Source organism: Macaca mulatta, chromosome 5, assembly GCF_049350105.2.
Source record: "Macaca mulatta isolate MMU2019108-1 chromosome 5, T2T-MMU8v2.0, whole genome shotgun sequence".
In the NCBI taxonomy this organism is placed as follows: Eukaryota; Metazoa; Chordata; class Mammalia; order Primates; family Cercopithecidae; genus Macaca; species Macaca mulatta.
Window position 1 is genome coordinate 77,445,448 of NC_133410.1, and position 27,216 is coordinate 77,472,663.

General features: G+C 37.7%; 1 protein-coding gene across 2 annotated transcripts in view; it reads right to left on the reverse strand.

Annotated features, from left to right (window-relative positions):
• CEP135 (centrosomal protein 135) overlaps window positions 1–27,216 on the reverse strand; it is an 84,230-nt gene that overhangs the window by 8,592 nt on the left and 48,422 nt on the right. Inside the window, exons 16-25 of one of the 2 annotated variants that reach the window (XM_028848572.2) lie at window positions 25,323–25,438; window positions 25,096–25,250; window positions 15,970–16,025; window positions 14,784–14,952; window positions 13,225–13,335; window positions 12,751–12,936; window positions 6,933–7,142; window positions 5,244–5,446; window positions 3,984–4,088; window positions 290–403 (exon numbers count right to left, since the gene is read on the reverse strand). In XM_028848572.2, coding sequence (XP_028704405.2) covers window positions 301–403; window positions 3,984–4,088; window positions 5,244–5,446; window positions 6,933–7,142; window positions 12,751–12,936; window positions 13,225–13,335; window positions 14,784–14,952; window positions 15,970–16,025; window positions 25,096–25,250; window positions 25,323–25,438 — 1,414 coding nt within the window. In that variant the 3' untranslated portion in view covers window positions 290–300. The remainder of the gene's footprint in view (window positions 1–289; window positions 404–3,983; window positions 4,089–5,243; window positions 5,447–6,932; window positions 7,143–12,750; window positions 12,937–13,224; window positions 13,336–14,783; window positions 14,953–15,969; window positions 16,026–25,095; window positions 25,251–25,322; window positions 25,439–27,216) is intronic. The other variant, XR_013417975.1, reaches the window with a different exon arrangement.

The window sequence follows — 27,216 nt, forward strand, 5'->3', positions numbered from 1 at the left end:
CTCCCCAAAATGCTGGGATAACAGGTGTGGGCCACTGTGTCTGGCCGAGACCCCATCTCTTCAAAAAAAAAAAAAAAGCACACACTGTAAATGGTCAGTTTTATGAATTTTTACAATTGTATATCCCCACATAACTACTATGACCAAGATGCAGAAACTTTTCCATTACTCCAGGAAGTTCTCCTGGACGCCTTTCCAGGCAATCTCCCCTCTCCCAATGAAGAAAACAACTTTCTGAATTTTTACAACCGCAGATTAGTTTTGCCTGTCCTTGGTGTTACATACATACCTTTCTGATAATTACGCATTTATATGTTCAGGAGAATGTGAAGGAGACCTCAGAGTGGAACTAAGGGGTGGTGTAGGAAGACCATGTCGACGCATCTCTTGGATTGCTCGTTCTCTATTAGTAAAGATCAAACAAGAGAGAGATAAACGCAAGCACCAGGAAAAATAAAAAAGTAGTATACAAATATAATAGTTATTAGCAAATTTGTAATAAATTATTTAATTAGTATTACTATTAAATTTAAATCCTATGTTTTTGTACAATTTTTAAGTAGTGGATAAAAGATTTCAATTAAAAAATTAAATATTATATGTACAGTGAGGAGCATTTTGCTTCTAAGGTATTATTTTAATGACAGCCTGCTATTCTGACATGGTTATAACATAATTGCTTTGAACAATCTCTTATAGTACATATTCTTTAAATTGAAATCTTTTATCCACTACTTAAAAATCATACGAAGACATAGGATTTAAATTTAATAGTAATGCTAATATACTAGTTACACTAATTATATATATACTAATATACTATATACTATACCATATACTATAACACTAATATACTAATTACATATAATATATAATACATATTATATGTAAATACATTATAAAATATATAATACAATATATAATAATATAATATACAATATATATTTTATAAATATATATTATATAATTGCTTTGAACAATCTCACAGTACATATTTTAATTGAAATCTTTTATCTACTATTTATATATTATATGAGATATATTCTATATATTTATGTATTATGTAATATATATTAGTATATTATATATGTTATTATGTATTATAATATGTATCATATATATTATATATTATAATATAGATTAGTATATTATATTATATATTAATTATAATACATATTATATATAGTGAAAATACATAGGATACTAACTGAATACACAGATAGACACACACAAACACTAGATGACGAGATGTTAAACTCAAAAAGGCTAATGGTGAGTATGGAGGGCAAAAATTTACAGATAAATTTTCTTCTTTATACTTAAAAAGATTATAACAAACCTGTTTAATGTGTTCTTAAAAATTAAATGCCTACATGCTAGGCCCTTCTGTGGGATCTGGTTCTGGTAACCACCCCTGGCTTTCATGACACTACATTTCCTGGTTCTCTTTCTACCTAGATGATTTTTCCTTAGCTGTGTTACTGGATCCTTTTCTCCTGCCTATACTTTGATGTTCCCCATAACTAGGTTTACTCGTTCTTCTTTTGTTTTTTTTTTGGTGTGTGTGTGACAGTCACTTGCTCTGTTGCCCAGACTCAAGCACAGTGGTACAATTATACCTCAAACTCCTAGGCTCAAGTGATCCTCTCACCTCATCCTCCTGAGGAGCTGGGACTACAGGTGCACACCTTCATGCCCAGCTAATTTAAAAAATGTTTATAAAGATAGGGGTCACACTATGTTGCCCAGGCTGGGCTTGAACTCCTGGCCTCAAGCGATCCTCCTGCCTCAGCCTCCTGAGGAGCTGGGACTACAGGTGTGCACCTTCATGCCCAGCTAATTTTTAAAATGTTTTTAGAGATAGGGGTCACACTATGTTGCTCAGGCTGGTCTTGAACTCCTGGCCTCAAGTGATCCTCCTGCCTCAGCCTCCCAAAGTGCTGGGATTACAGGCATGAACCACCATGCCAGGCCTACCATATCATCTTGCACATATAGCTAGCCCTCTCCTATCTTCCCGCCTCAAAATTCCCAAAAGTCAGATTGGAAAGAATCTATTGTCTCTATTATGCTTGCCTTCCCTGTGTCTGGGTCTGTCCCCACCAAGAATGGGGATTATGTTGCCATCTCCTTTGTGGGCTATTTATAGTCTCTGGACTAGACTCTTTCTGCCTTGAGCTCTTCAGTGTCTGAGACTTCTAATTAGTTCGGTGCTTCTCAAGATTTCTTCATTATTACTCTCCCAAAGGAACTTTTCTAGACTTTTTCCTCCCCAGATTATCCCTTCACCCCATGAAATTTTAATACACTGCTTATGTCCTGGCCCTTTGGAGAGACATAAACCATTCTACTAACTTATACTACCTAAAATTTTTTGCTACCTCTATCCCCTACCCCCAAGAAACAATTTCTTCCTTTGGAGGACGGGAAGTAACATTGCACCCATGAGAATGCATGATGTAAGTGGATAGTAAAGAGCAAGAAAGACATGGTCATGAGGCTCAAGGTTTCATTGAGGCCTAGAGGCAAAGAAAAGGGGGAGGAACTGTGGGGAGGTCTATAACCGTGGGCAATAGAGAGCTTGATTTAGGACTTCTGATTTGCAGAGAATTTAAGTTATCACTAAGAAATGGAAATCATTATATATGTATAGTTTAGTACATTCAGAAACTAGATCTTCTAAATTACAAGAAATTATCAATCCTGCTTTCATGTCTCTGCTGCTACCTAAGGCTTAATTTTTCGTTGGCTGGTTTGTTTTCTGAGACAGGGTCTCACTGTTACCCAAGCTGGAGGGCAGTGGCACGATCACAGCTCATTGCAGCCTCAACCTCCTGAGCTCAATCAACCTTTCTACTTCAGCTTCCTGAGTAGCTGGGACTACAGGCACCCATCATCATGCCCCAGCTAATTTTCAAAAATTTTTTTGTAGAGATGGTGTTTTGCCATGTTGCTCACGCTGATTTCAAATTTGTGGGCTCAAGTAAATCCACCTGCCTTGGCCTCCCAAAGTGCTGGGATTGCACAAGTCCTTTATGAAATTGTAAATATTGATTTCATAGCACACACTTCAAACAGCAAATCACCATAAAGTTTTGATGTAAATAGGTAAGAATAACTCAAAAACTGATCTAACAAGCAACTTGGCCACTATTTGAGAATGAAATCTCAGGAATGCAGATGTCTATGGTGTTAACATAGTAGCAAAGAGTAATGGAAGAAAAGTAACGTGGCAATTGATTTGCAAGTTAGACTTTAATTTAAAGCAGGTCTCTTTCTGGGTTTGTAACACTTGGGGATTAAATTTTTCAACATAAAGCAAATGAACCAAATTATGAGTGAAAATGAAAATTACTAAGCTATAGGGAATACATTGGAGAGGTTAAGGGTACAGGTTTTAGAATTAAAACCTGTTTGGTTTTACTCTTGGTCCTACCATTTACTATTTATGTGATCTCAGTTTCCTTTATGTAGGCATAATAATAGATTGTTGGTGGGATTAATCAGACACTTATATAGTGTCTGGCCCACATCTGTTAACTGCTGTTACTATCTTCAATATCATTACCTTTATTATGATTTGTATGTGGAACATCCTACTTGAACCATACATTTCGGAGCTCTTGTACGGATTGTTGTTCCTTCTCTACACTCTCTGAAATAACTGTGGGCTCTAATTTTGCCCTACAGAATGCTATAGGAAATATTTATACAACACTTGCTATTTTACCTTATTTTTCAGATTAAACAATTTTATTCAATAAATATTTATAAAGCATCTGCTATGTAATACTTGCTATTTTAGTTACTGTAGAGCTGTTATCGTCCCCAGTACTTGTTGCCTTTTTTAAAAGGAAGAATTGCCAAAGAAATGTACTTTATGTATTAGCAAGTTTGCTATTTGTAAGCCATATTAAATACTTTCTGAAGTATGATAGAGAACACATAAAAACACTGTCAAATGTTTAAAAAATTTGTCTTACCGTTCATATCTTTCAGTTGAGATCTGCCTTTTCAGGGCATCATAATCTGTTTGTAACTGTGCCACTTTAGCTCGAAGCATGGTGTTTTCCCGGCTTTGACTAGTTCTTAAAAACAAATTTAAAAATCCAGAAATAAATGATCTGTTTTGTAAAGTCAAGTGCTGTGGTTTTTTAAATTAATAAAGAGAAGATCAAGACCTTTCAACAAGAATTCTCTAAACTTGTAGAGCTTTTATCACATTTTCTTTTTCATTCATTTATTTATGAAACATTTACTGAACATCTATTACATACTAAGCACTAAAGCAATGCTAGGGATACAAATTTGAATGGGACATAAACTGTAATATCAAGATGTAAAGTGTCGTCATTGGCTCTTTCTTGACGCTTGCCTTGGAAAGAGAAATACTAATATTTTTAATACCTTTCAAAAGCTCATTCTTCCATGCGTACTCTACTCTGGGTTTCCTTCCCTCTTCCTACAAATATGTCTAAATCCTTCTATTGTAAAAGTATTACATCATCAATCTCTCCCAAAGTAATCAATACACGTAATGTGGGTCAAATCTCGTAGCCTTTTTAGAGTCCTTTTTCCTAATCTACAGCATAAAACACAGCCACCTCTTCTTCTCCTGAGAACGCTCTCTCTTCACTGACTCCTCTGTCCATTCCTCAAATGTAGGTGCTTTCCTAATGTTTTCTCTTCTCATTACTCTGCCACAGTACCACCTCTGTAGTGAAGATATACAGGTCTGCACCTCCCAACACGATGTTTCTCCCGAGCCAGTCTCCTAAATTTCCAAAAGCAGCAGACATATAAGCCAAATATTTTGGTTTTGTACATCCTTCATATGCTTTTTGTTTGTTTGAGACAGAGTCTCGCTCTGTCGCTCAGGCTGGAGTGTAGTGGTGTAATCTCGGCTCACTGCAACCTCCACCTCCTGGGTTCGAGTGATTCTCGTGCCTCAGCCTCCTGAGTAGCTGGGACTACAGGTGTGCACCACCACACCTGGCTTTTTTTTTTTTTTTTTTTTGTATTTTTAGTAGAGATGGGGTTTCACCATGTTGCCCAGGCTGGTCTCAAACTCCTGAGCCCAGGCAATCCACCAGCCTTGGCCTCCCAAAGTGCTGGGATTACAGGTGTGAGCCACTGCACCTGGCCTATCCTTCATACTCTTAACCTTTCCTCCACTTCAAAAAAATTAAAAAATTACCCTTCACAAGCAATTGTCTTTGCATAAATTGACTTAAGACACTTACAATTTGCTTTCAGAAAGGGTTAACTTCTCCTTAAGTAGCTGGATTTCTGTATCCTTCTCATGGGAGGTTAAGTGAGAATGAAATTCTTTATCTCTGTTTGTAGCCAACAATGATTCGAGGTTTTTAACTGTATGTCTCTCATTTGACAGTTGTTTTTTCAATAGGTCTGACTCTGACTTTACATTTTCTAATTCCACTACAACCTACATGAAAAACAAAGTAAGATTACTTCAGTACAATTTAAATTTACTCTGAAAAAATTATGTATATGACAATATAGCTCTGTGGAACTAGTCATCCATCACTTGTTTCATTTTGGGTATTGGTTAAAGATTATGAACCATTTCTTTAAGTATAAGAAAGACACTTTATTTTCAAAATAATCTTTGTTACTATGGGCTTATTTGGCTATAGGATCTACTCCAATCCTCAAATAGTGTTCAGTCATGGTACCTTGTCAAGAGAGGGTCATTAAGATAAAATCATAAGGGCAATGAGATCCTTCTGGTTGAATATGCTTACTCTGACTACATGATCAAGTCAGTATTGCAGCTTCTCAGTACTTGAAAATAAGGATACTACTAGATGAGTGAAAATTGAAAACAACCATGTTTGAAAACAAACACTAGGTTATTTAAAGTAATGCCTCTGTTTGGGAATGGCAAATTCTAGCTAAATAGACTTGTTTAATTAAGATTTAAACACCTTGAGATTTTTATCGGGAAAAATATTCTATTTTGGAAGCACTGAACCGTTCAATCCTTCATTCAAGTCTTACTTTTTTTTTTTTTTTTTTTTTTTTGAGACAGGGTCTCACTCTGTTGCCCAAGCTGGAGTGCAGTGGCACAATCTCTGCTTACTGCAGCCTCAACATCCTGGGCTCAAGTGAACCTTCCCCACCTCAGCCTCCCAAGTAGCTGGGACTACAGGCACATACCACATTCCTGACTAATTCTTTGTATTTTTTGTAGAGATAGGATTCTGCCATGCTACCCAGGCTGGTTTCAAACTCTGGAGCTCAAGCAATCTGCCTGACTTGGCTTCCCAAAGTGTTGGGATTACAGGTATAAGCCTTCATACCTGGCCTCAAGTCTTACTTTTAAACAGAGAAAGAATGTAGTAGGATATGCTCCTAATTTATAATCAGAAAATTCATAATTTCCTAAATAGCCATCTATTCCAAAACAGCACCCACTTTCATCACTACGTTTGCCTGAGAAATCTTGCAAAGAATCAAGCAGTCAAATCTGGTTGTCAAAATCCTGTAGTCAAAAGTAACTACTGTAGGCCGGGCACAGTGGCTCACGCCTATAATCCCAGAACTTTGGGAGGCCGAGGCCAGCAGATCACCCGAGGTTGGGAGTTTGAGACCAGCCTGGCCAACATAGTGAAACCCCATCTCTACTAAAAATACAAAAATTAGCCAGATGTGTCAGCAGATGCCTGTAATCCCTGCTACTCGGGATGCTGAGGCAGAAGAACTGGTTGAACCCAGGAGGCGGAGGTTGTGGTGAGTCGAGATCGCGCCACTGCACTCCACCCTGAACGACAGAGCAAAACTCCATCTCAAAAAAAAAAGTAACTACTCTAAAAGGAAACAAATATATGCATGGTGTGGTGAATGCCAAAGTAAAACAATTAGAGTAGGGCTCAATACAACAATTTGCCAAGACAATTTCTCTTTCTTACCCTCTCAAACTCAAGGTTTTTGGAATTCAGTTGCTGTGTCATAATATCTTTGCCTGAATCAAGTTTAATGCAAAGTTCTCTAAGAGATGATAAGTCATTTAATACTGTTGCTTTCTCATCTTCTTGATGTCTCAGCTCTTCTTCTAATCGAGACATGGCTTTTGCCATTGATGAGATCTGAGATTCATAAGCATGATGGGCATTTATGTGCTGAAAAAAGAAAAAGAAACAAGTAAAAAGTTAAAATAACCCAAACATTTTAAGAACCTGAATGTGTACAGCCAACAATTTCACTTCAGAAAAATATGACAGTCAATTTTTGCTTATTTTAAAATACTCCCAGGAAGCTGCCTACTATTTAAAGATGACCTATTTAATGCTTAACAAAAGGAATTGTGTATAATTATTAATCATGGTAACTGTGTACCTCATGTGTATATTTATATATTTGGAAGATGTAAAAAAGAAAGTTATTGTGTCAGGGGGTTGTGGATATGAGGAATTTTTGAAATTGCATTAAATTTTTCCTTTATAAATTATCTTTGTTATAATAATGCCATTTCAAGAAAAAGTAACATATATACATATCACTCCTCAACTGTCTTCAGTTAAATTCTAAATTCCAAAAATGGGGTTTATTTCAAAACTAAATACCTGAAGAAATTTAAATTTAACTTAAATAATAGTAAGTAACTTTTTAATATTTTAATAACTGAAATAATGGAAAAAATTTCAAATACTGATACATTTTTTAAAGAAGAATCCACAGTTGAAATTTCTCACAATTTGAATTATGAGTAATAAATACAAACTGATATAAACTCTACTTCTGGGTTTTGGGAAGAATTCTGCATTTGAAAAATAAAATTATTGCAACAGGCTATTAAAATGGCTGGGTACAGTGGCTCACGTCTGCAACCCCAACACTCTGGGAGGTTGAGGCGGGAGGATCACTTGAACCCAGGAATCTGAAACCAGCCTGGGCAACATAGTGAGAACCTGTCTACAAAAAAATACAAAAATTAGCTGTGTGGTGGCACATGCCTACAGTCCTTGCTACGTGGGAGTCTGAGGCGGGAGATCACCTGAGCCCAGGAGTTCAAGGCTGCAGTGAGCTATGGTCAAGCCATTCCACTCCAGCCTGGCCAATGGTGCAAGACTCTGTCTCTTAAAAAAAAAACTCCATGAATCCACATTGAAAATCTAATATTGTGCTGTGAAGATTCAATCAACTTCAACAATCGCAGAAAAGTATTTAGATTTTTTAGTGCATTACTAAAAGCTCCCCTAAACAAATACTTTATTGTGAAATTGGCTTATACTTTAGTAAAAGCTAATTTCATATACTACATAAGAACACGAACAATAATAAAGAACAAAATAATTGAAGATTAGTTGAGAACAGTTGCTGAAAAACTCTTCTGAAGGTTGAAAAGGATTCCTTTAACTAGTTATTATACTCTTCTTAACAGAAAACTTTTAGAGACAATGTATTAGTTCCCTAGGGCTGCTGTAACAAACTACCACAAATGAGGTGTTTAAAAAAAACAACAGAAATTTATCCTTTCACAGTTCTGGAGGCTGGGTGTTGGCAGGGCTGGCTCCTTCCAGAGCTTCTGTGGGGGAATCTGTCCCATGCCTCTCTCCTAGCAACTGGTGGATGCTGCCAGGGCTTGGTGTTCACTGACTTGTAGACATATCACTCCAATCTCTGCCTCAATCTTCACACAGCCTTCTCTGTATATACGTATCTAAATTTCCCTCATCTTTGAAGGACACCCATCATTCTCTGGGTTAAGGCCTGCCTTAACCCAGCACAACCTCATCTTAACTTGTTCATATTTGCAAAAACCCGGTTTCCAAATAAGGTCATGTTGACAGATACTGGAGGTTAGGATTTCAACGTATCTTTCTGGTGAACACAATTCTCCTACCCTCTGGTCCCCCAAAATTCATGTCCTTTCCATTATACAAAATACATTCACTCCATCCCAACATTCTAGCATCAACTCTAAACCCAAAATCTCATCTAAGCACCATCTGAATCACATATGGGTGAGACTCTGAATATGGACCACATTGGGACAAAATTCTCCTCCATGTACAGACCTATGACACTGGAAAACAAGTAAACTGCTTCCAAAATAAAATGGTGGGATAGGCATACAATAGACAGTCCCACTGTAAAAGGGAGAAAATAAAAGGAATAAAGGAGTTACTAGTCCAAAGTCAGTCTGCAACCAAGCAGGCTGAATCTATTAGATTTCAAAACCCAATAATAATCATTTGTGCCTTGTTTATCTGGTGCTCTGTCCTCTGAGCCAGCCAGGGTGGCCCCACCCTGTGTCCCACAGGGGTAGTGGCCTTGCCCTCTGAAACCAAGGAGACAGACAGTAGCTCCATCATCTGGACCTGTCTGGGCTTGTGGTGGTAGCCACAGCCCCACCAGCCTCTGAGCTGCCCTTGGTGGCCTTGCTGGTCTCTGAGCTACCCTTAGAGTCATTCTGTCCTTTTTTTGAAGGTGAACTAGCAGCCAACTAGCTCTGTTGGTCTGTTTTCTGCTAGTAGGATCCCAGAAGTCCAATAGCCTTCCTTCATTCCATCCCATTTCTGCTTCTTTCAGTCAAAGCTGGCAGTGATTCTGCTGAGATGACTGATTGGATTCATGAGTCACATATCTAATCTCTTCACCAAGAGGTTTTCTAGTCACACTCTACAGCATACTGTCTGGATAGGCTAAGAATTTTCCAAAATCATCAAGTTCTGGTTTCTTTCCTTTTTGTTTTATTGAGACAGGGTCTCACTTTGTCACCCAGGCTAGAGTGCAGTGCCACAATCTCGGCTCACTGCAGCCTTGACCTCCTGGGCTCAGTCCCCCAAGTAGCTGGGACTACAGTCACGTGCCACCACGTTCAGCTAATTTTTTTGTATTTTTTGTAGAGACGGGGTTCTGCCATGTTGTCCAGGCTGGTCTCGAACTCCTGAGTGTAGTTTTTTGGTGGATACAGGTGGATTGCTTGAGCGATCTGCCTGCCCTGACCTTCTAAAGTAGTAGGATTACAGGTGTCAGCTACCACGCCCAGCTTCATATCTTGGTTTCCTTTTTGCTTTTTAGTTCCTTCCTCCATTTCTCTCTTTCCTCTCACATTTTACTACAAGTAACAAGAAGAAACCAGGCTGTCTCTTCTGCACTTTGCTTGGAAATCTTCTCAGCTAAATATCTGAGTTCATCCCTTACAAATTCTACTTTTCTCCCAACAGTAGACCATAACTTAGCCAAGTTCTCTGTCACTTTATAACAAGTAACATCTTTTCTCAACTCTTTCTGAGACATCACCAGAGGAAACATTCATATTTCTGGCAAAATTCATCCATGACAACATATGTATTCTGTAAATAACAGAAGTTTTCTTTACAGCTCTCACTTCTTCTGAGTCTTCATCACAATTGCCTTTAATGTCCATATTTCTACCAATGATCTCTTCAAGGCAATCTGGGCTTTTTCTGTCAAGCACTTCAAAACTCTTTCAGTCTCTACTCATTACCCAGTTCTAAAGCCACTTTAATATTTTCAGGTGTTTGTTGCAGCAGCAACCCACTTTCTGGTGCCATAATCTGTATTAGTTTCCTAGGGCAGCTGTAACAAACTGCCACAAATTGTGTGGCCTAGAAAAATAGAAATTATTCTCTCATAATTCTGGAAGCTAGAAGTCCAAAATTCAGGTGTTGGCAGGTATGATTCCTTTTGGAGATTCTGAGGCAGAATCTGTTCTTTGCTTCTCTCCTAGTTTCTGATGGCTACTGGCAGTCCTTGACATTCCTTGACTTTTACACATATCACTCTAATCTTTGCCTCCATCTTCACGTGGTGTTCTCTCCTATGTCCAAATATCCATTGTCCTATCCACTATGACCTCATTTTAACTTGACTCCATCTACAAAAACACTTTTTCCAAATAAGAGACTGGGGGTTGGTACCTCAATATATCTTTTTGGAGACTATAATTCTATCCGCTACAGATAGTCAGTACTTTCTCCTGAAAGATAAAAATTATAAGACTACACAAACAAAGCAAAAATGATAATAATGGCCAACTATTGTATATCAATCTAACCCTGGGTCCCTATACTTTAACTGAACTCACATTTTTTATTATGAGATTTTTATAGACTGTCTTTATGACAAAATCTTATTTAAATCTACATGCAAAAAAATAATGGTGGGCTCTTACCTTATATCATTTGTAAAACTTAACTCAAAATGGATCAAAGACCTGAGTATATGAGCTAAAACTATAAAACTCTTTTTAGAAAACATAGGGGAAAAGCTTTATGACACTGGAGTTAGCAATGATTTCTTGGATATGACACCACAAGTATAGGCATCAAAAGAAAAAAATAAATTGGACTTCATTTAAATTGAAAACTTCTGTACATCAAAAACTGTTGAAAAGGCAACCCACACAATGGGAGAAAGTACTTGCAAACCACATATACACTAAGGTATTAATATCCAGAATATATAAAGAACTTCTACAACAAGTTAAAACAATCTGATTATAAAAAATGAACAAAGGATTTGAATAAGCATTTCTCCAAAGAAGATACACAAATCATTAATAAACAAATGAAAAGATGCTCAACATCACTAACCATTACAGAAATGCAAACCAGAAGCACGAGATACCACTCCACTCCCATTACGATGGCTCTTGTAAAACAAAAAATTAAAAAATTACAAGTATTGGTGAGGATGTGGAGCAACTGGAACCCTCATGCGTTGCTGGTCGAAATGTAAAATGGTGTAGCACCTATGGAAAAACCACATGGCTATTCTTAAAAAAATTAAATACAGAATTATCATATGATTCAGTAATTCCACTTCTGGGTATACACCCAAAAGAACTGAAAGCAAGCACCTGAACAGATATATTTGTATACCCATGTTCACAGCAGCATTATTCACAACAGCCAAAAGGTGGAACCAAATCAAATGTCTATTGACAGATGAATGGCTAAACAAAAATGTCGTACATACATACAATGAAATGTTACTCAGCCTTAAAAAAGGATGAAATTCTGATACATGCTACACAATACGGATGAACCCTGAGGTAAAGAAAACCATAAGGCTAAGTGAAATCAGTCACAAAAGGACAAATATTGTGTGATTCCACTATATGAGGTACCTAGAGTAATCAAATTCACAGAGATAGAAAGCAGGGTGACAAATAATGGTGACAGTTACACAACATTGTGAATGTACTAATGCCATAGAACTGTCTACTTAAAAATGGTTAAAATGGGAAATTTGATGTATGTATCTTTTACTACAAAAAAAAGTAATGGGGCTTGTATGAAAATTAAGAGAATGACAGAAATTTACCACTGAACTTGATTTTATCAATGTTTACAACCTCAGGTCAATAAAGTATCTTTGAGGCCGGGCACGGTGGCTCATGCCTGTAATCCTAGCACTTTGGGAAGCTGAGGTGGGTGGACCATTCAAGGTCAGGAGTTTGAGACCAGCCTGGCCAACATGGTGGAACCCCGTCTCTACTAAAAATACAAAAAATTGGCCAGGCATGGTGGCGCGTGCCTGTAATCCCAGCTACTCAGGAGGCTGAGACAGAAGAATTGCTTGAACCCAGGAGGTGGAGGTTGCAGTGAGCCGAGATTGTGCCGTTGCACTCCAGCCTGGGTGACAGAGTGGGACTCTGTCTCAAAAAAAAAATAAAAAAATAAAAATAAAAATAAAGTATCTTTGAATGTTTTGTTTCACCAAATAACATCTTTACAAAACAAATAAATATATTACCTCTTGAATTTCTTTTTCTAATAGCTCCACTCTTTCTCGAAGATGTCTCCTCTCAGTGTCAATAGAAAGAAGTTCCAGTCGAACTGAGCTGCTTTCTCCCTCCGCTTGATGGGCTTTGACCTCCCAGTCTTCAGCACGGTTATGAAGCATCTGAAATCTATCTAACAAATCTTGATTTTCTTTTTCCTGGTTTAATCATAATAAAATTGTTTCTAAATTAGTAACTGTCACTTACTGGAACACCCATGTCATAAATACATACACACACACAGCATTCTGTTCTAATTTAGGAAGCATTAGTTATCTGTGCAGGTACCACACTAAAATCTATGGGAAAAATAGAAAAAGGCAGTAGGCAGGATCTCTACTTTAAAATGTTTAATATCTAATTGTAGAGGCAGAATAAACCAACATGAAAAAGTTAAAAAAAGAAAAACCCTCAGTCTTAAATCCAACCTAAATAGCATTTTTCACCTTGGCAGCCATTAAGCTCTCCCATCGTGACACCTCTGTTATGTATTTATGAACTCTGCTCTTCATTTCTTCTTTTTCTTGCACTGCTGCTTCCAATTCCAATGAGATTTCCTACAAATAAAAAAAATTAAAGACAATCTAAAATGAACACACCACCAAATAAATTTTATTTATATTCAAATAATTCCTTTGGAATTGGAGAATAAGATAGAGTAGGACAAAAGGAAAACTGTTCCTAAGTGTTATTTTCACATATTTTTCCTGGCAGATCTCATCTTTTTAAAACTTTTCAGACAGAGTCTCATTCTATCACTTAGGCTGGAGTGCAATGGCGTGATCACAGCTCACTGCAGCCTTGACCTTCTGGGCTCAAGCAATCCTTCCACTTCAGTCCTCCAAGTAGCTGAGATCCCAGGCAAATGTCACCATGCCAGCTAATTTTTTTTAATTTTCTGAGATGAGATCTCACTATGACGTCCAGCCTGGTCTCAAACTCCTGGGCTCAAACAATCCTCCTACTTTGGTCTCCGAAAGTGCTGGGATTATAGGCGTGAGCTACCACGCCTGGTCTGATCTTGACTTTTTAACCAAACTTTATCACACATTTCCCATAATAGTCCTGATCATGTATTTGATATTTACACTAAGGGCTAGCTATGGTCAGGGGCTGACATTAAAAAAATTCATATTTCATCAATATGCTTTATGCTGAATAATACTGAAAACAATTTTTTAAAAACATAAAATATTTAAAACAGGAAAATCACTGGTTTTCTCAGTATAATCTGTTAGGAAACCAGCACAAACAGAACTAATACCTTTCAGTATTTACCATTCTAAAACACTCATTCATTTAACTACAGGTATATTTCAGAGCAGACAGAAGTAAGCACAAATAATTAAAACCTATCCTGAGTCTTTAAAACACAGAAACTTTGCTCTGGGAGTGATGCTGATGTCCTCACCCATTGGGTGACAATGATTTCTGACATACAGAATTTCATGCTCTCAGCTTTAGGTTTCCTTGCAACAAAGACCAAAATGGTGAGAAGATCAGTTGCACCCATTAGACACCCTGTGATATACAGCAGCATTCTAAGCAACTTTATTTTTTTAGATGGAGTCTCACTCTGTTGCTCAGGCTGGAGTGCAGTGGCACGATCTCGGGTCACTGCAACCTCCACCTCCAGGTTCAGGTGATTCTCCTGCCTCAGCCTTCCGAGCAGCTGGGATTACAGGCGCATACCACCACGCCTGGCTAATTTTTGTATTTTTAGTAGAGATGGGGTTTCACCATGTTGGCCAGGCTGGTCTCAAACTCCTGATCTCAAGTGATCCACCCACCTCAGCCTCCAAAAGTGCTAAGATTACAGGTGTGAGCCACTGCGCCCAGCCTAAGCTACATTTTTTAATACCCTGATAAACACCATTGTCCTTAATGAATTATTTATATCACTTATTTTTATGTCATTAAATTTTAGAAAAAAAATTTAGAGCTGTAATATTTAGCAAACAATGGATAGTATAAAACTATCAAATTTTATGCATTGTGTTCGTACTTGGTTTTCTCTTGCTATTGTAGCCAGGTCATCTTGCAATCTTCTGTTTTCCTTAAAAGCAATTTCTCTAGATCTTCCTACTTCATCGAGTTCTTTGTGAGCTGCATCAAGCTGGCGCCGGAGGCTGTTTATCTCACGATCTCGATTAACTAATGTTTCTTTTAGCTGGCTGTTAAATGAGTGATGTGAAAATAATAAAGAAAACTTATAAAAACTGTAGTTCATTTAAAAGAAAACTTATAGTCTAAGTATACTTAGAATACAAATATACTGTGATTATAAGAAATTATAACTGCTGCATTAAGATACCTATTAATTAGGTAGAACAGATATTTTAGAGCTCTACCAATAATTACCTGCAAATGAAGTAAAAAAAAAAATAAATGTATTAATCCAACAGTCAAGTAAACACAGAACACTTTCAAGTGTTAAAAGTTGAATAGCTTGAGCCCAAGAGTTCGAGACCAGCCTGGGCAATATAGGGAGACCCCATTTCTACCAAAAAGTTTTTTAAAATTAGCTGAGCGTGGTGGCACATGCCTGTAGTCTCAACTACTCAGAAGGCTGAGGTGGGAGGATCACCTGAGCCTGGGGAGGCCAAGGTTGCCGTGAGTGGAGATCATGCCACTACACTCCAGCTTGGGCAACAGAGTGAGACCTTGTCTCAAAAACAAACAAAAAGTAAAGCATAGATTGAATTGGCAAATATTTATTAAATGTCTATATCCCCACTATTATATAAAATGTTAAGGGTAAGTAAAATAAATAAGCAACTTTTTTCTTGAAGTGGCTTACAATCTGCCTGGAGAGACTAGATATAAAACGTAAAATTTTATGACAGCGCTCAAGATAGGTTTAGATGGACAATAAATTCAAGATTGGCTACTAAGTAATTTAAGGTTTAATGATTAGGCTCCAAGTGGCATAATTACAGTAAAAATAAGGAACAAGTAGGTATATAGGAGAATAGTTAATAAGACATAAGTGTTATGTGGATGACAGAAAAGGAGAGGTTAAAGAGGATAACATATTTTCAAGCTGGAGACTGAGAAAATGATGCTACCATTGACAAAAATGGGGAAATTGAAAGAGAAATTCTTCTATTGCTACATTGCTACTGAATAGATAAAGCTGTATTCACTGAAAATCTCCTAAAAAGCTGGATGTAATTTCATTAATGACTTACTTCACAGCTGATTCACACTCTGAGATCATTAGCTTCATTTGAGCAACAGTTTTCTCCTATAGAAATTACAAAAATGTGTAAGATTTTAAACCAAAATGTCTTTAGCTAAATTTATATAACTTGTCATACTCATATAGTTCAAATATGCAGCTCAATTATATAAAGTATGCCTAAAACAAAGCTCCCAGTGAACATATCTCCATGTCCCAATCGTACTTCACATACTGGCGTGTTTTGACCTACCCTTGAATAGTTTTCTTGAGTTTGCTTTAATGAGATCTGATAAAATCACATTCTAGAAATAGATAAAATTACATTTTGAAGATCAACATTATTTGAAAAAAATGATATTTAAACATTAGAAAACATGGTCCTGGGTCTTAGAAACTTCTACATGGCCAATAATAATTGCATATTTGGGAAACTTCTGGTTCTAAGATGGTGGTGTAGTCACAAGCTGACTTCATTCCTCACAAAGAAAACCAAAAATAAATATACAATGTTAACATTATCATCAGCACTATCCCAGGACTCAAATACGAGGACAAGTCAGTTCCTGGGCCACAGAGACGTAAAAAACCTCTGAGCACACAATGACAGAATCGAATTTGCACATCTGTGATGTCCGTTCCCTCAATCTGCCTGGCACCAAGTACAAAGGAAAATCTCCTCTAATTCATGGTTTCTACACTGGAAAAAGTGAGATTGAGGTGGACAACCAGCTTTTCTACTATTTTGCGTAATTTGGCAGGAGACCTGTTCCATGCCTCAACACACAGGAAACATCATGGATACCTGAAGGGAGACCTGTCCCTGAGGACACCCAGAGACAAAGTGGTGAGGTAGGACTACCTCCTCATCCCTGGAAACTCTTCTCTGTTCGGCAAAGACAGCAAATCAGAGTGGTAGTTCAGTAACACCATGCTGTAGGAGGTACATTCCACAGGTCCCCTGGGCACAAACCCTTAGCCAGCCCTTCGACACTGCTGGGACATCCCCTTTGGGACCTCCCCCATCCCAGATAGGTAGGGGTGTGAGCATTCACTAAAGCCAAGGCAAACTTGGGCTTTAGCCACCATCTAGTGACAAAAAGGAGGCAGTAACCTATGAAAAAAAGTATAAGAAATTCAATAAAGTTTGAAGAATCTCTAAGCAAACATAACCAATGAAAACCAAAACAAGCCAGGCTGGGTGTGGTGGTTCAGGCCTGTAATCCCAGTACTTTGGGAGGCTGAGGCAGGTGGATCACCCGAGATCAGGAGTTCGAGACCAGCCTGGCCAACATGGTGAAATGCCATTTCTACTAAAAATACAAAAATTAGCCAGGTGTGGTGTTGCATGCCTGTAATTCCAGCTACTTGGGAGGCTGAGGCAGGAGAATCGCTTGAACTCGGGAGACAGAGGTTACAGTGAGTTGAGATCATGCCACTGCACTCCAGTCTAGGTGACAGAGCAAGACTCTGTCTCAAAAAACACAAACAAAAACAACAACAAAAAAACAAGCCAGACAGAGAAGACTGGAGTAAATAACTAATCCTTCGAAAACACAGACATACATCCACAAGAAACAACAGCAAACAGGGAACTATGAACTCTTCAAATGGACAAAGCAAGGAACCAGGGATTGATCCTGACAAGACAATGACACCTGAGCTCTCTGGCCAAGAATTCAAAATTGAGGTATCAAGGAAATTCAGTGATCTCTAGAATAACACAGAAAATTCAGAAATTTATCAGAAAAAAATTTTTAATATATATTTTTTGAGACAGGTCTCATTCTGTTGACCAGGCTGGAGTGTCTGGAGTGCAGTGGTGTAATCACGGCTCACTGCAGACTCAACCACCTAGGCTCAAGGGATCCTCCTGCCTCAGCCTCCCATGCAGTTGGAACCACAGGTGCACACCACTATACCTGGCTCATATCAGAGAAATTTAACCAAGAGATTGAAATAATAAAAAATGGCAAACAAATCTTAGAATTGAGAAATACATTTCCTGAACTGAAAAATTCATTGGAGGATCTCAACAGGAGAATGGATCAAGCAAAGGCAAGAATCAGTGAGCTTGAAGACAAGCTATTTGAAATTACACAGGGAAAGGAGAACAACAACAAAAGAATAAAAAGGAACAAAAATTGCCTACAAGATATAGAAAAATACAAAACTGAAGGATTACTGGTGTTCAAGAGGGAGTTTAGCAAGATCAAGGGGTAGAAAGCTTACTCAAAGAAATAACAGAACACTTTCCAAAACTTGAGAAAGACAAATTTCCTGGTGTAGGAAGGTCAGAGAACACGAAAGAGATTCAACCCAAAAAAGACTGCCCCAGGCCGGGCGCGGTGGCTCAAGCCTATAATCCCAGCACTTTGGGAGGCCGAGACAGGCGGATCACGAGGTCAGGAGATCGAGACCATCCTGGCTAACACGGTGAAACCCCGTCTCTACTAAAAAATACAAAAAACTAGCTGGGCGTGGTGGCGGGCGCCTGTAGTCCCAGCTACACGGGAGGCTGAGGCAGGAGAATGGTGTAAACCCGGGAGGCGGAGCTTGCAGTGAGCTGAGATCCGGCCACTGCACTCTAGCCCGGGCGAGAGAGCAAGACTCCGTCTCAAAAAAAAAAAAAAAAGACTGCCCCAAACATATAATAAACTCTCCAAGGTCAAGGACAAAGATAGGATCCTAAAAGCAGGAAGAGAAGAGCAAATGATATAAAAAGGAACTCCAATTCATCTAGAAACAGACTTCTCAAAAGAAACCATACAGGCCAAGAGGAAGTAGACTATCATTTTCAAAGTGCTAAAAGAAAAAAACTGCCATACAAGAATATGTTATCCAGCAAAAGTGCCCTTCAATAAAGTCCTTCCCAGATAAACAAAAGCTAAGAGAATTCACCACGAACAGGCACATCTTAAAAGAAATGCTAAGGGAGTTCTTCAATTAGAAAGAAAAAAACTAATGTGCAAAAAGAAAACATTTAAGGGTGTAAAACCCACTGGTAAAATTAAATACAGAGACAATCCCAGAACACTCTAATACTGTAGTTGTGATATACAATCCACTTATAATTCTAGTCTGAAGCCTAAAAAACTAATCTATCAAAAACAATAGCTACAGCAACCTGTTAAGAGACAGGCAATACACAAATCTGCAAATTAAGACAACCATAGGTCAAAATGCAAGGGAGATAAAGTGTAGAATTTTTTTTAGTTATTTCTTTGTGGGTTTTTTGTTTTGTCTTTTTGTTCGTTGTTTGTTTTTTAGAGACTGGGTCTTGTTCTGTCACCCAGACTTGAAGTGCAATGGTGTGATCATAGATCACTACAGCCTTAAACTCCTGGGCTCAAGTGATCCTCCTGCCTCAGGCTCCTGAATATCTGGGACTACAGGTACCACCATGCCCAGCTAATTTTTTTTATTTTGGTAGAGATGGGGTCTCATTATGTTGCCCAGGCTAGTGTTAAACTTGTGGCCTCAAGCAATCTTCCCATCTTGGTCTCCCAAAGTGTCCAGATTAAGGTGTGAGCCAACATGCCTGGCCTTCTTTGTTTTAATTCTGTGTGTGTAATCTAAGATAAGTTGTCAGTTCTTTAAAATAACTTGTTATAAGATATGTTTTGTAAGCTTCATGGTAACCACAGTGTAAAAAGCTATAAAAAGCAATTAATTAAAACATACTACCAGAGAAAATCACTTAACCACGAAGGATGACAATAAGAAGTGAAGAAAGAGAAGAGTTATAAAACAACTAGAAAAAAAGCAAAAAAAAAAAAACAAAAAACAAAAAACAAAAAAAGGCAGCATTAAGTCCTTCCATATCATTTACAACACTGAATGGAAACTGACTCCATTCTCCAATTAAAATACTGAGTGTTTGAATGGTTAAAAAGAAGACCCAACTATATACTGCCTACAGGAAGCCCATCTCACCTATAAAGACACAAATAAGACTGAAAGTGAATGGATGGAAAAAGATATGTCATGCAAACAAAAACAGAAGGAGTAGCTTTACTCACATCAGACAAAGTAAACTAGAAGTCAAAGACTATAAAAAGAGACAACAAAGGTCACTACATAGAATTATAAAGGGGTCAATACAGAAAGAGGGTATAATAATTATACATATTTATGCACCCAACACCAGAGTTCCTAGGTATATAAAACAAACATAAATAGATCTAAAAAGAGAGACACACTGCAATACGATAATGGTAGGGGACTTCAGCACCCCACTATCAGTAATGGACAGATCATGTTGACATAAAATCAACAAAGAAACATTGGAGTTAATCTGTATACTAGACAAATATGCCCAACTGACATTTGCAGAACATTTCACCCAAATGCTACAGAATAAATTCTTTTTATCAGCACATGGAACGTTCTACAGAATAGACCATAGTTCACGCCATAAAACAAGTTTCAACAAATTCAAGAAAGTAGAAAGCATATCAAGTATCTTTTCTGAACAAAACGGAATAAAACTAGAAATCAATAAGAGAAACACTGGAAACTACACAAACACATCAAAATTAAACAACAGTTGCTCTCGAATGACCAATGGGTCAATGAAGAAATGAAAAAGGCAATTAAAAAAGTATTGAAACAAATGAAAAGGGAAATATAATGTACCAAAATCTATGAAATACTGCAAAAACAGAGCTAAGAGGGAAGTTTATAGCAATAAATGTCTGTATCAAAAAAGTTGAGGCTGAGCATGGTGGCTCATGCCTGTAATCCCAGCACTTGGGGAGGCTTAGCCAGAGGACTGCTTGAGCCTAGGAGTTGGAGACCAGCCTCGGAAACATGGTAAGACACCGTCTCTACAAAAAAATTAAAAATTAGCTGGGCATGGCGGCACACGTCTGTAGCACAAGCTAATTGGGAGGCTGAGGTAGGAGGATTGCTTGTGTCTGAAAGGTCAAGGCTGCAATGAGCCATGATCTTGCTACTGCACTTGCCTGGGCAATAGAGTGAGACCCTGTCTCAAAAAAAAAAAAAAAAAAAAAAAAACCAACAAAAAAAACCAAGACTTCAAATAAACAACCTAGTGATGATGTACCTCAACTAGAAAGACTTCAAATAAACAAACTAGTGATGATGTACGTCAACCAGAAACTAGAAAGGAACTAGAAAAGCAGGAACAAACCAAACTCCAAATTAGTAGAAGGTCAGAAAGAATAAAGATCAGAGCAAAAATAAATGAAATTGAGATGAAAATATAAAAGATCTGCTGGGCACAGTGGCTCACGCCTGTAATCCCAGCACTTTGGAAAAAGAAACATTTAAAGGTATGGACGAGGTGGACGGATCACGAGGTCAGGAGATCGAGACCATCCTGGCTAACATGGTGAAACTCCATCTCTACTAAAAATACAAAAAGAAATTAGCCAGGCGTGGTGGCGGTTGCCTGTAGTCCCAGTTACTTGGGAGGCTGAGGCAGGAGAACAGCATGAACCCGGGAGGTGGAGCGTGCAGTGAGCCGAGATTGCACCACTGCACTCCAGCCTGGGTGACAGAGCGAGACTCTATCTCAGAAAAAAAGAAAAAGAAAATACAAAAGATCAATGAAATGAAAAGTTGTTTTTTTAAAAAGATAAACAAAATCAACAAACCTTTAAGGCTGACAAGAAAAAAAGAGACAAGACCCAATAAATAAAATCAGAAACAAAAAAGGGGACATAACTGTGACCATAGAAATACAAGGAATCATGAAAGACAATTACAATCACATGCCAACAAACTGGAAAACCTAGAAGAAATGGATAAATTCCTGGACACTTACAAGCTACCAAGTTTGAACCATGAAGAAACAGAAAACTTCAACAAACCAATAACAAGTAGTAAGATAGAAGCTGTAATAAGAAGTCTTCCACAAAAGAAAAGTCCAGGACCTAATGGCTTTACTGCTGAACTCTACTGAACATCTAAAGAAGAACTAATACCAATTCCTGCTCAAACTCTTCAAGAAAATTGAAGAGGGTGGAATACTTCCAAATTCATTCTACAAGGCCAGCATTATCCTGATACCAAAACCAGACAAAGACACAACAAAAAAAGAAAACTACAGGCCAATATCACTGATGCACATAGGTGCAAAAATCCTCAACAAAATACTAGCAAACTAAATTCAACAATACTTTTTAAATAAATCAAAAAGATCATTCACCATGATCAAGTGGGATTCATCCCAAGGATGCAAGGATGGTTCAACATGCACAATCAATAAATGTGATACATTAACAGAAGAACAGAAGCCATATAAATCATTTCAATAGATGCTGAAAAAGCATTCAATAAGTTGGAACATCCCTTTATTGTAAAAACCCTCAACAAAGGGTACAGAAAAAATACCTCAAAATAACAAAGGCCATATATGACAAACCCTAGAGTCAACATAATATTGAATGGGGAAAACCTGAAAGCCTCTCCTATAAGATCTGGAACAAGCCAAGGATGCCCACTTGCACACTTTTATTCAACATAATCCTAGAAATCCTGGCCAGGGCAAATAGTCAAGAGAAAGAAATAAAGGGCATCCAAATTGAAAAGAAGAAGTCAAATTAGCCTTGTATGCAGACTACATGATCTTGTATTTAGAAAAACTTTAACACTCCACTAAAAAACTGCTGGAACTGATAAGAAAATTCAGTAAAGCTGCACAATACAAAATCAAGATTACAAAAATCAACAGCATTTTTATACTCCAACAGCAATCTGAAAAAGAAATCAAGAAAACAATTCCATTTACAATAGCTGCAAAGAATAGAAAACACCTAGAAATCAATTTAACCAAATATATGAAAGAGCTATACACGGAAAACTACAAAACACTGATGAAAGAAATAGAAGAGACCATAAAAAAATAGAAGGATATTCCATACTCATGGATTGATGGAATTAATGTTGCTAAAATGATAATAACACCCAAAGCAATTTACAGATTCAATGTAATCCCTATTAGAACACAATCAACATTCCTCACAGATACAGAAAAAAAAAAAATCCTCAAATAAATTGAAAAGACCCCAAAGAGCCAAAGCAATCCTGAGCAAAAAAACAAAGCTGGAGATCACACTAACTGACTTCAAAATATACTATATAGCTATCCAATCAGCATGGTACTGGCATAAAAACAAGACACACAGACCAACAGAACATAATAGAGGACCCAGATATAAATCCACACATTTAAAGCCAACTCATTTTCAACAAGATGCCAAGAACATATAACAGGGAAAGGGCAGTCTTTTCAATAAGTGGTGCTGGGAAAACTGGATAACCACATACAGAATAATGAAACTGGACCCCTATCTCTCACCACATACAACACTCAAATCAAAGTGGATTAAAGACTAGAATCTATGACCTGAAACTATGGAACTACTAGAAGAAAATGTTGGGGAAATGCTCTGGGACATTGGTGTGGACAAATATTGTTTGTGTAAGATTTTAAAAGCACAGGCAACAAAAGTAAAAACAGACAAATGGGATTACATTAAGCCAAAAAGCGTCTGCATAGCAATGGAAACAATTAACAAAGTGAAGAGACAACCTACAGAATGGGAGAAAATATCTGCAAACTATCCATCTGACAAGGGATTAATAAACAGAACATACAAGGAGCTCAAACAACTCAACAGCAAAAAAACCCAAATAATCCAATTTTAAAATGGGCAAAGATTTTCATAGACAGTTCTCAAAAAATATATACAGATGGTCAAAAAGCATGTGAAAAAATGCTCAACATGACTAATTATCAGAGCAATGCAAATTAAAACTACAATGAGATATCATCTCACCCCAGTTAGAATGCCTTTTATCAAAAAGATGGGGAATAACAGATGCTGGCAAGGATGTGGAGAAACAGGAACTCTTGTACACTGTTGGTGGGATGTAAATTAGTATAGCCACTATGGAAAACGGTGTATGAAGGTTCCTCAAAAAACTAAAAATAGAACTACCATATGATCCTGCAATTCCATTACTGAGTAAATATCTGAAAGAGAGGAAATCAATATATCGAAGAAATATCTGCCCCCAGTATATATACACAGGAAATATTATTCAGCCATGAAAATGAATGAAATGCTGTCATTTGCAGCAACACGGAAGGACCTGGAGGTCATGATGTTAAGTGAACCATGTCAAGCACAGAAACACAAATATTGTTTGTTCTCACCTATATGTGGGTGATAAAAAGTGGATCTCATGAAGGCAGAGAGTAGACTGGTGGTTACCAAAGACCAGTAAAAGGATGAGGGAGGAGGCGTGAAGAGAGGTTGATTAATGGGCACAAATATACACTTAGAAGTAAGACCTGGTGTTCGAGAGGTATCAGTAGGGTGATTCTAGTTAACACTAATCCAGCACACACTTCAAAACAGCTAAAAGAGAATAATTCACACATTCCTAGCATAAAGAAAAAAATAAAGTGAGAAATATCCCAATTACCCTGACTTGATTATATGAATGTCTCAAATTATCACATGTAACCCAAAAATATGTACATCTCATATGTACCAATAAAAGCACATAAACTTTTTATTTATTTATTTATTCATTCATTCATTCATTCATTCATTTAGAGGCAGAGTCTTGCTCTGTCACCCAGGCTGGAGTGCAGTGGCATGATCTCAGCCCAGTGCAATCTCCGCCCTTGGGCTCAAGTGATCCTCCCACCTCAGCTTCCTGAGCAACTGGGACCACAGGTGCACACTATCACACCTAGCTATTTTTTTTTATTTTTGGCAAAGATGGGGTCTCACCATGTGGCACAGGCTTGTCTTGAACTCCTGAGCTCAAGCAATCCTCCTGCCTCAGCCTCCCAAAGTGCTGAGATTACAGGTGTGAGCCACCATATCCTGCCAAAAGTAAATAAACCTTTAAAAAAAGAAATGCATACGTGAAAATACAATAATCTTTTCGGGCTAGGGGTAGTGGCCCATACCTGTAACTCCAATTGCTGAGGTGGGAGGATTCCTTGAGCCCAAGAGGTAGAGGCTGCAGTGAGCTGTGATCATGCCACTGCACTGCAGCCTGGGCAACGGAGTGAGATCCCATCTCAAAAACAAAAACAAAAAATCTGTTCTGTTTGGATGCTGGAGAATTATATTAAATGATCACATACTTTATTAGCTAGGTTTTCTTGCAAATCTGCAATCTTTTCTGTCTTCTCATCTACAGTCTCCTGGAGAAAGTCTTTTTCTTTATCAATAACACCAATGGTCTTTTTCATTACATGAGCCTCCTCATCTTGTGAAGTCATCTTAAGGTTTAATTCATCTGCAAATGAAAAGAAATGTTTGTTAGACAAAGTATATTAGGATTAGCAGAAACAAAATTTAAAACATTTACCTATTTTTTCCTCCAGTATTTTAATTTGTGCTTGGGCTGATTCAAGTTCACCTCTTTTAATGGAAAGTCGGTGCTGATAGTCATCAACTGACCGCTGTAGCTGCTCAATTACTATCCTAAAGAATCAACAGACAAAAACACATGGTATTCTTTCTCCCTCATAGAAATACTTTTAAAAAATGAGATTTCTTAAAAATATTTTGATGTCTTATTTTTAAAGTTTTTGTTATTTTTTATTTTAAAGCTCTTCCAGTATAATCTATGGCATTATATATTATTTCTAGCTGTCCACTATTCTCTAAAACGGTTCCATCTTCCTAAAAATAATATAGTATAAAAATCAAATTAATTGTGTGTTCTTTTCTAGAAGCTTCTTGGTAGTTTTAAAGCTCTTCTTAGTTTCCTAATGTTAACCCCTTTTCCTTTAAATCTTTTTCTAATAGTGCAGGCAAAGGAAAAATCCTGTTCTTACAGTATGACCTGGCTTTTCAAAGCACTATCCATAAATTCTAACCATCCCAACCAGTGAGTTCTTTTTTTTGTTTGTTTGAGACAGGGTCTCCCTCTGACACACAGGCTGGAGTACAGTGGTAAGATCTCAGCTCACTGCAACCTCTGCCTCCTGGGCTCAGGTGATCCTCCTACCTCAGCATCCCTAGAGGCTGGGACTACAGACGTAGACCACCAGACCTATCTAATTTTTCTATTTTTAGTAGAGATGGGGTTTTACCATGTTGCCCAGGCTGGTCTCAAACTCCTAAGCTCAAGCAATCCATCTGCCTCGGTCTCCCAAAGTGCTGGGATTACAGGCATAAGCCACCATTCCCAGCCCTGACCTGTCAGCTTTTAATATTGCTTCTTATTCTGACTTTTTGGCTGAGTAGTCAAATAGAGACACAGAAAGCAGGGAAAGTAGGCATTTCCCGCAGTACAATGGTGATTTAAGATTAAAGACTTCGTTCAGGGAGCAAAAGAAAGGATGTACAGAGGCCTACGTGGTTAACAATAAAGACGGTTTCAGAGAAATCTGTTACTGATCAGTAGGATTATTTTTCAGAAGTACTGTTCCTGGAAGGTTTAACAGTAAAAAATCGCTTTCATGTCATGCAGTCTTCAGAACACTTTTAGCCCTGATCTGGGAGTTCACAATCCTGCCTTGCTGAAAAGACACGGCTCTCATCTCAGAGTATTTATCAGGAATTTCCATGGATTCCTTTTAGGTTTCCTTTGAGGAATAAGACATGGAAAAAGATACTGAGGAGAGCTTAGCTTAGAATTGCCTAAAGGAAAGGAGGTTTGAATTCCAAAACCACTAATAAGATGGGACATCTTTATAGAAATGAAGAAGTTTTACTTGGCTGTATTGAGGTATTCTGAAAGACAAAACACATGACCTGACTGTTCTAATAGCAAGTGAATGATGATCAAGAGGTAGGGAGGAGAGTCAAGTTGGGACTGATTTATTTAGACTTGCAAAACTAAACCAAACCAAATTAGAAAGACACTAGGTTCAAGCAATCTTCCTAAAATTATGTGTGAGGTTCGGGTTCAGGTGACTGCACTGTATTCAAGCTATTCCTAAAAGCTAGAACTGCTGTTCCATAGGATATAACAACAGAGAGTGGTACTTTGTACATATTAGCTCATTTATTCCTAGAACAGTACCATAATTAGGACGGTTCCATAATTAGAACTATTATCCCAATTTAATACAAACAACAAAAAACTTGTCCAAGGTCACCAAGCAAGTAAGGGCAAAGAAAAGATGCAAATTAAGGCTACTCTAACACTATAACGACGTTCTTCTACTACATCGTAATGCCTTATTTGCAGAATATAGGAAGGCCAACATCCTCTATGTGAAAGAGAAAACGCCTGCCAGGAAGCTATACAG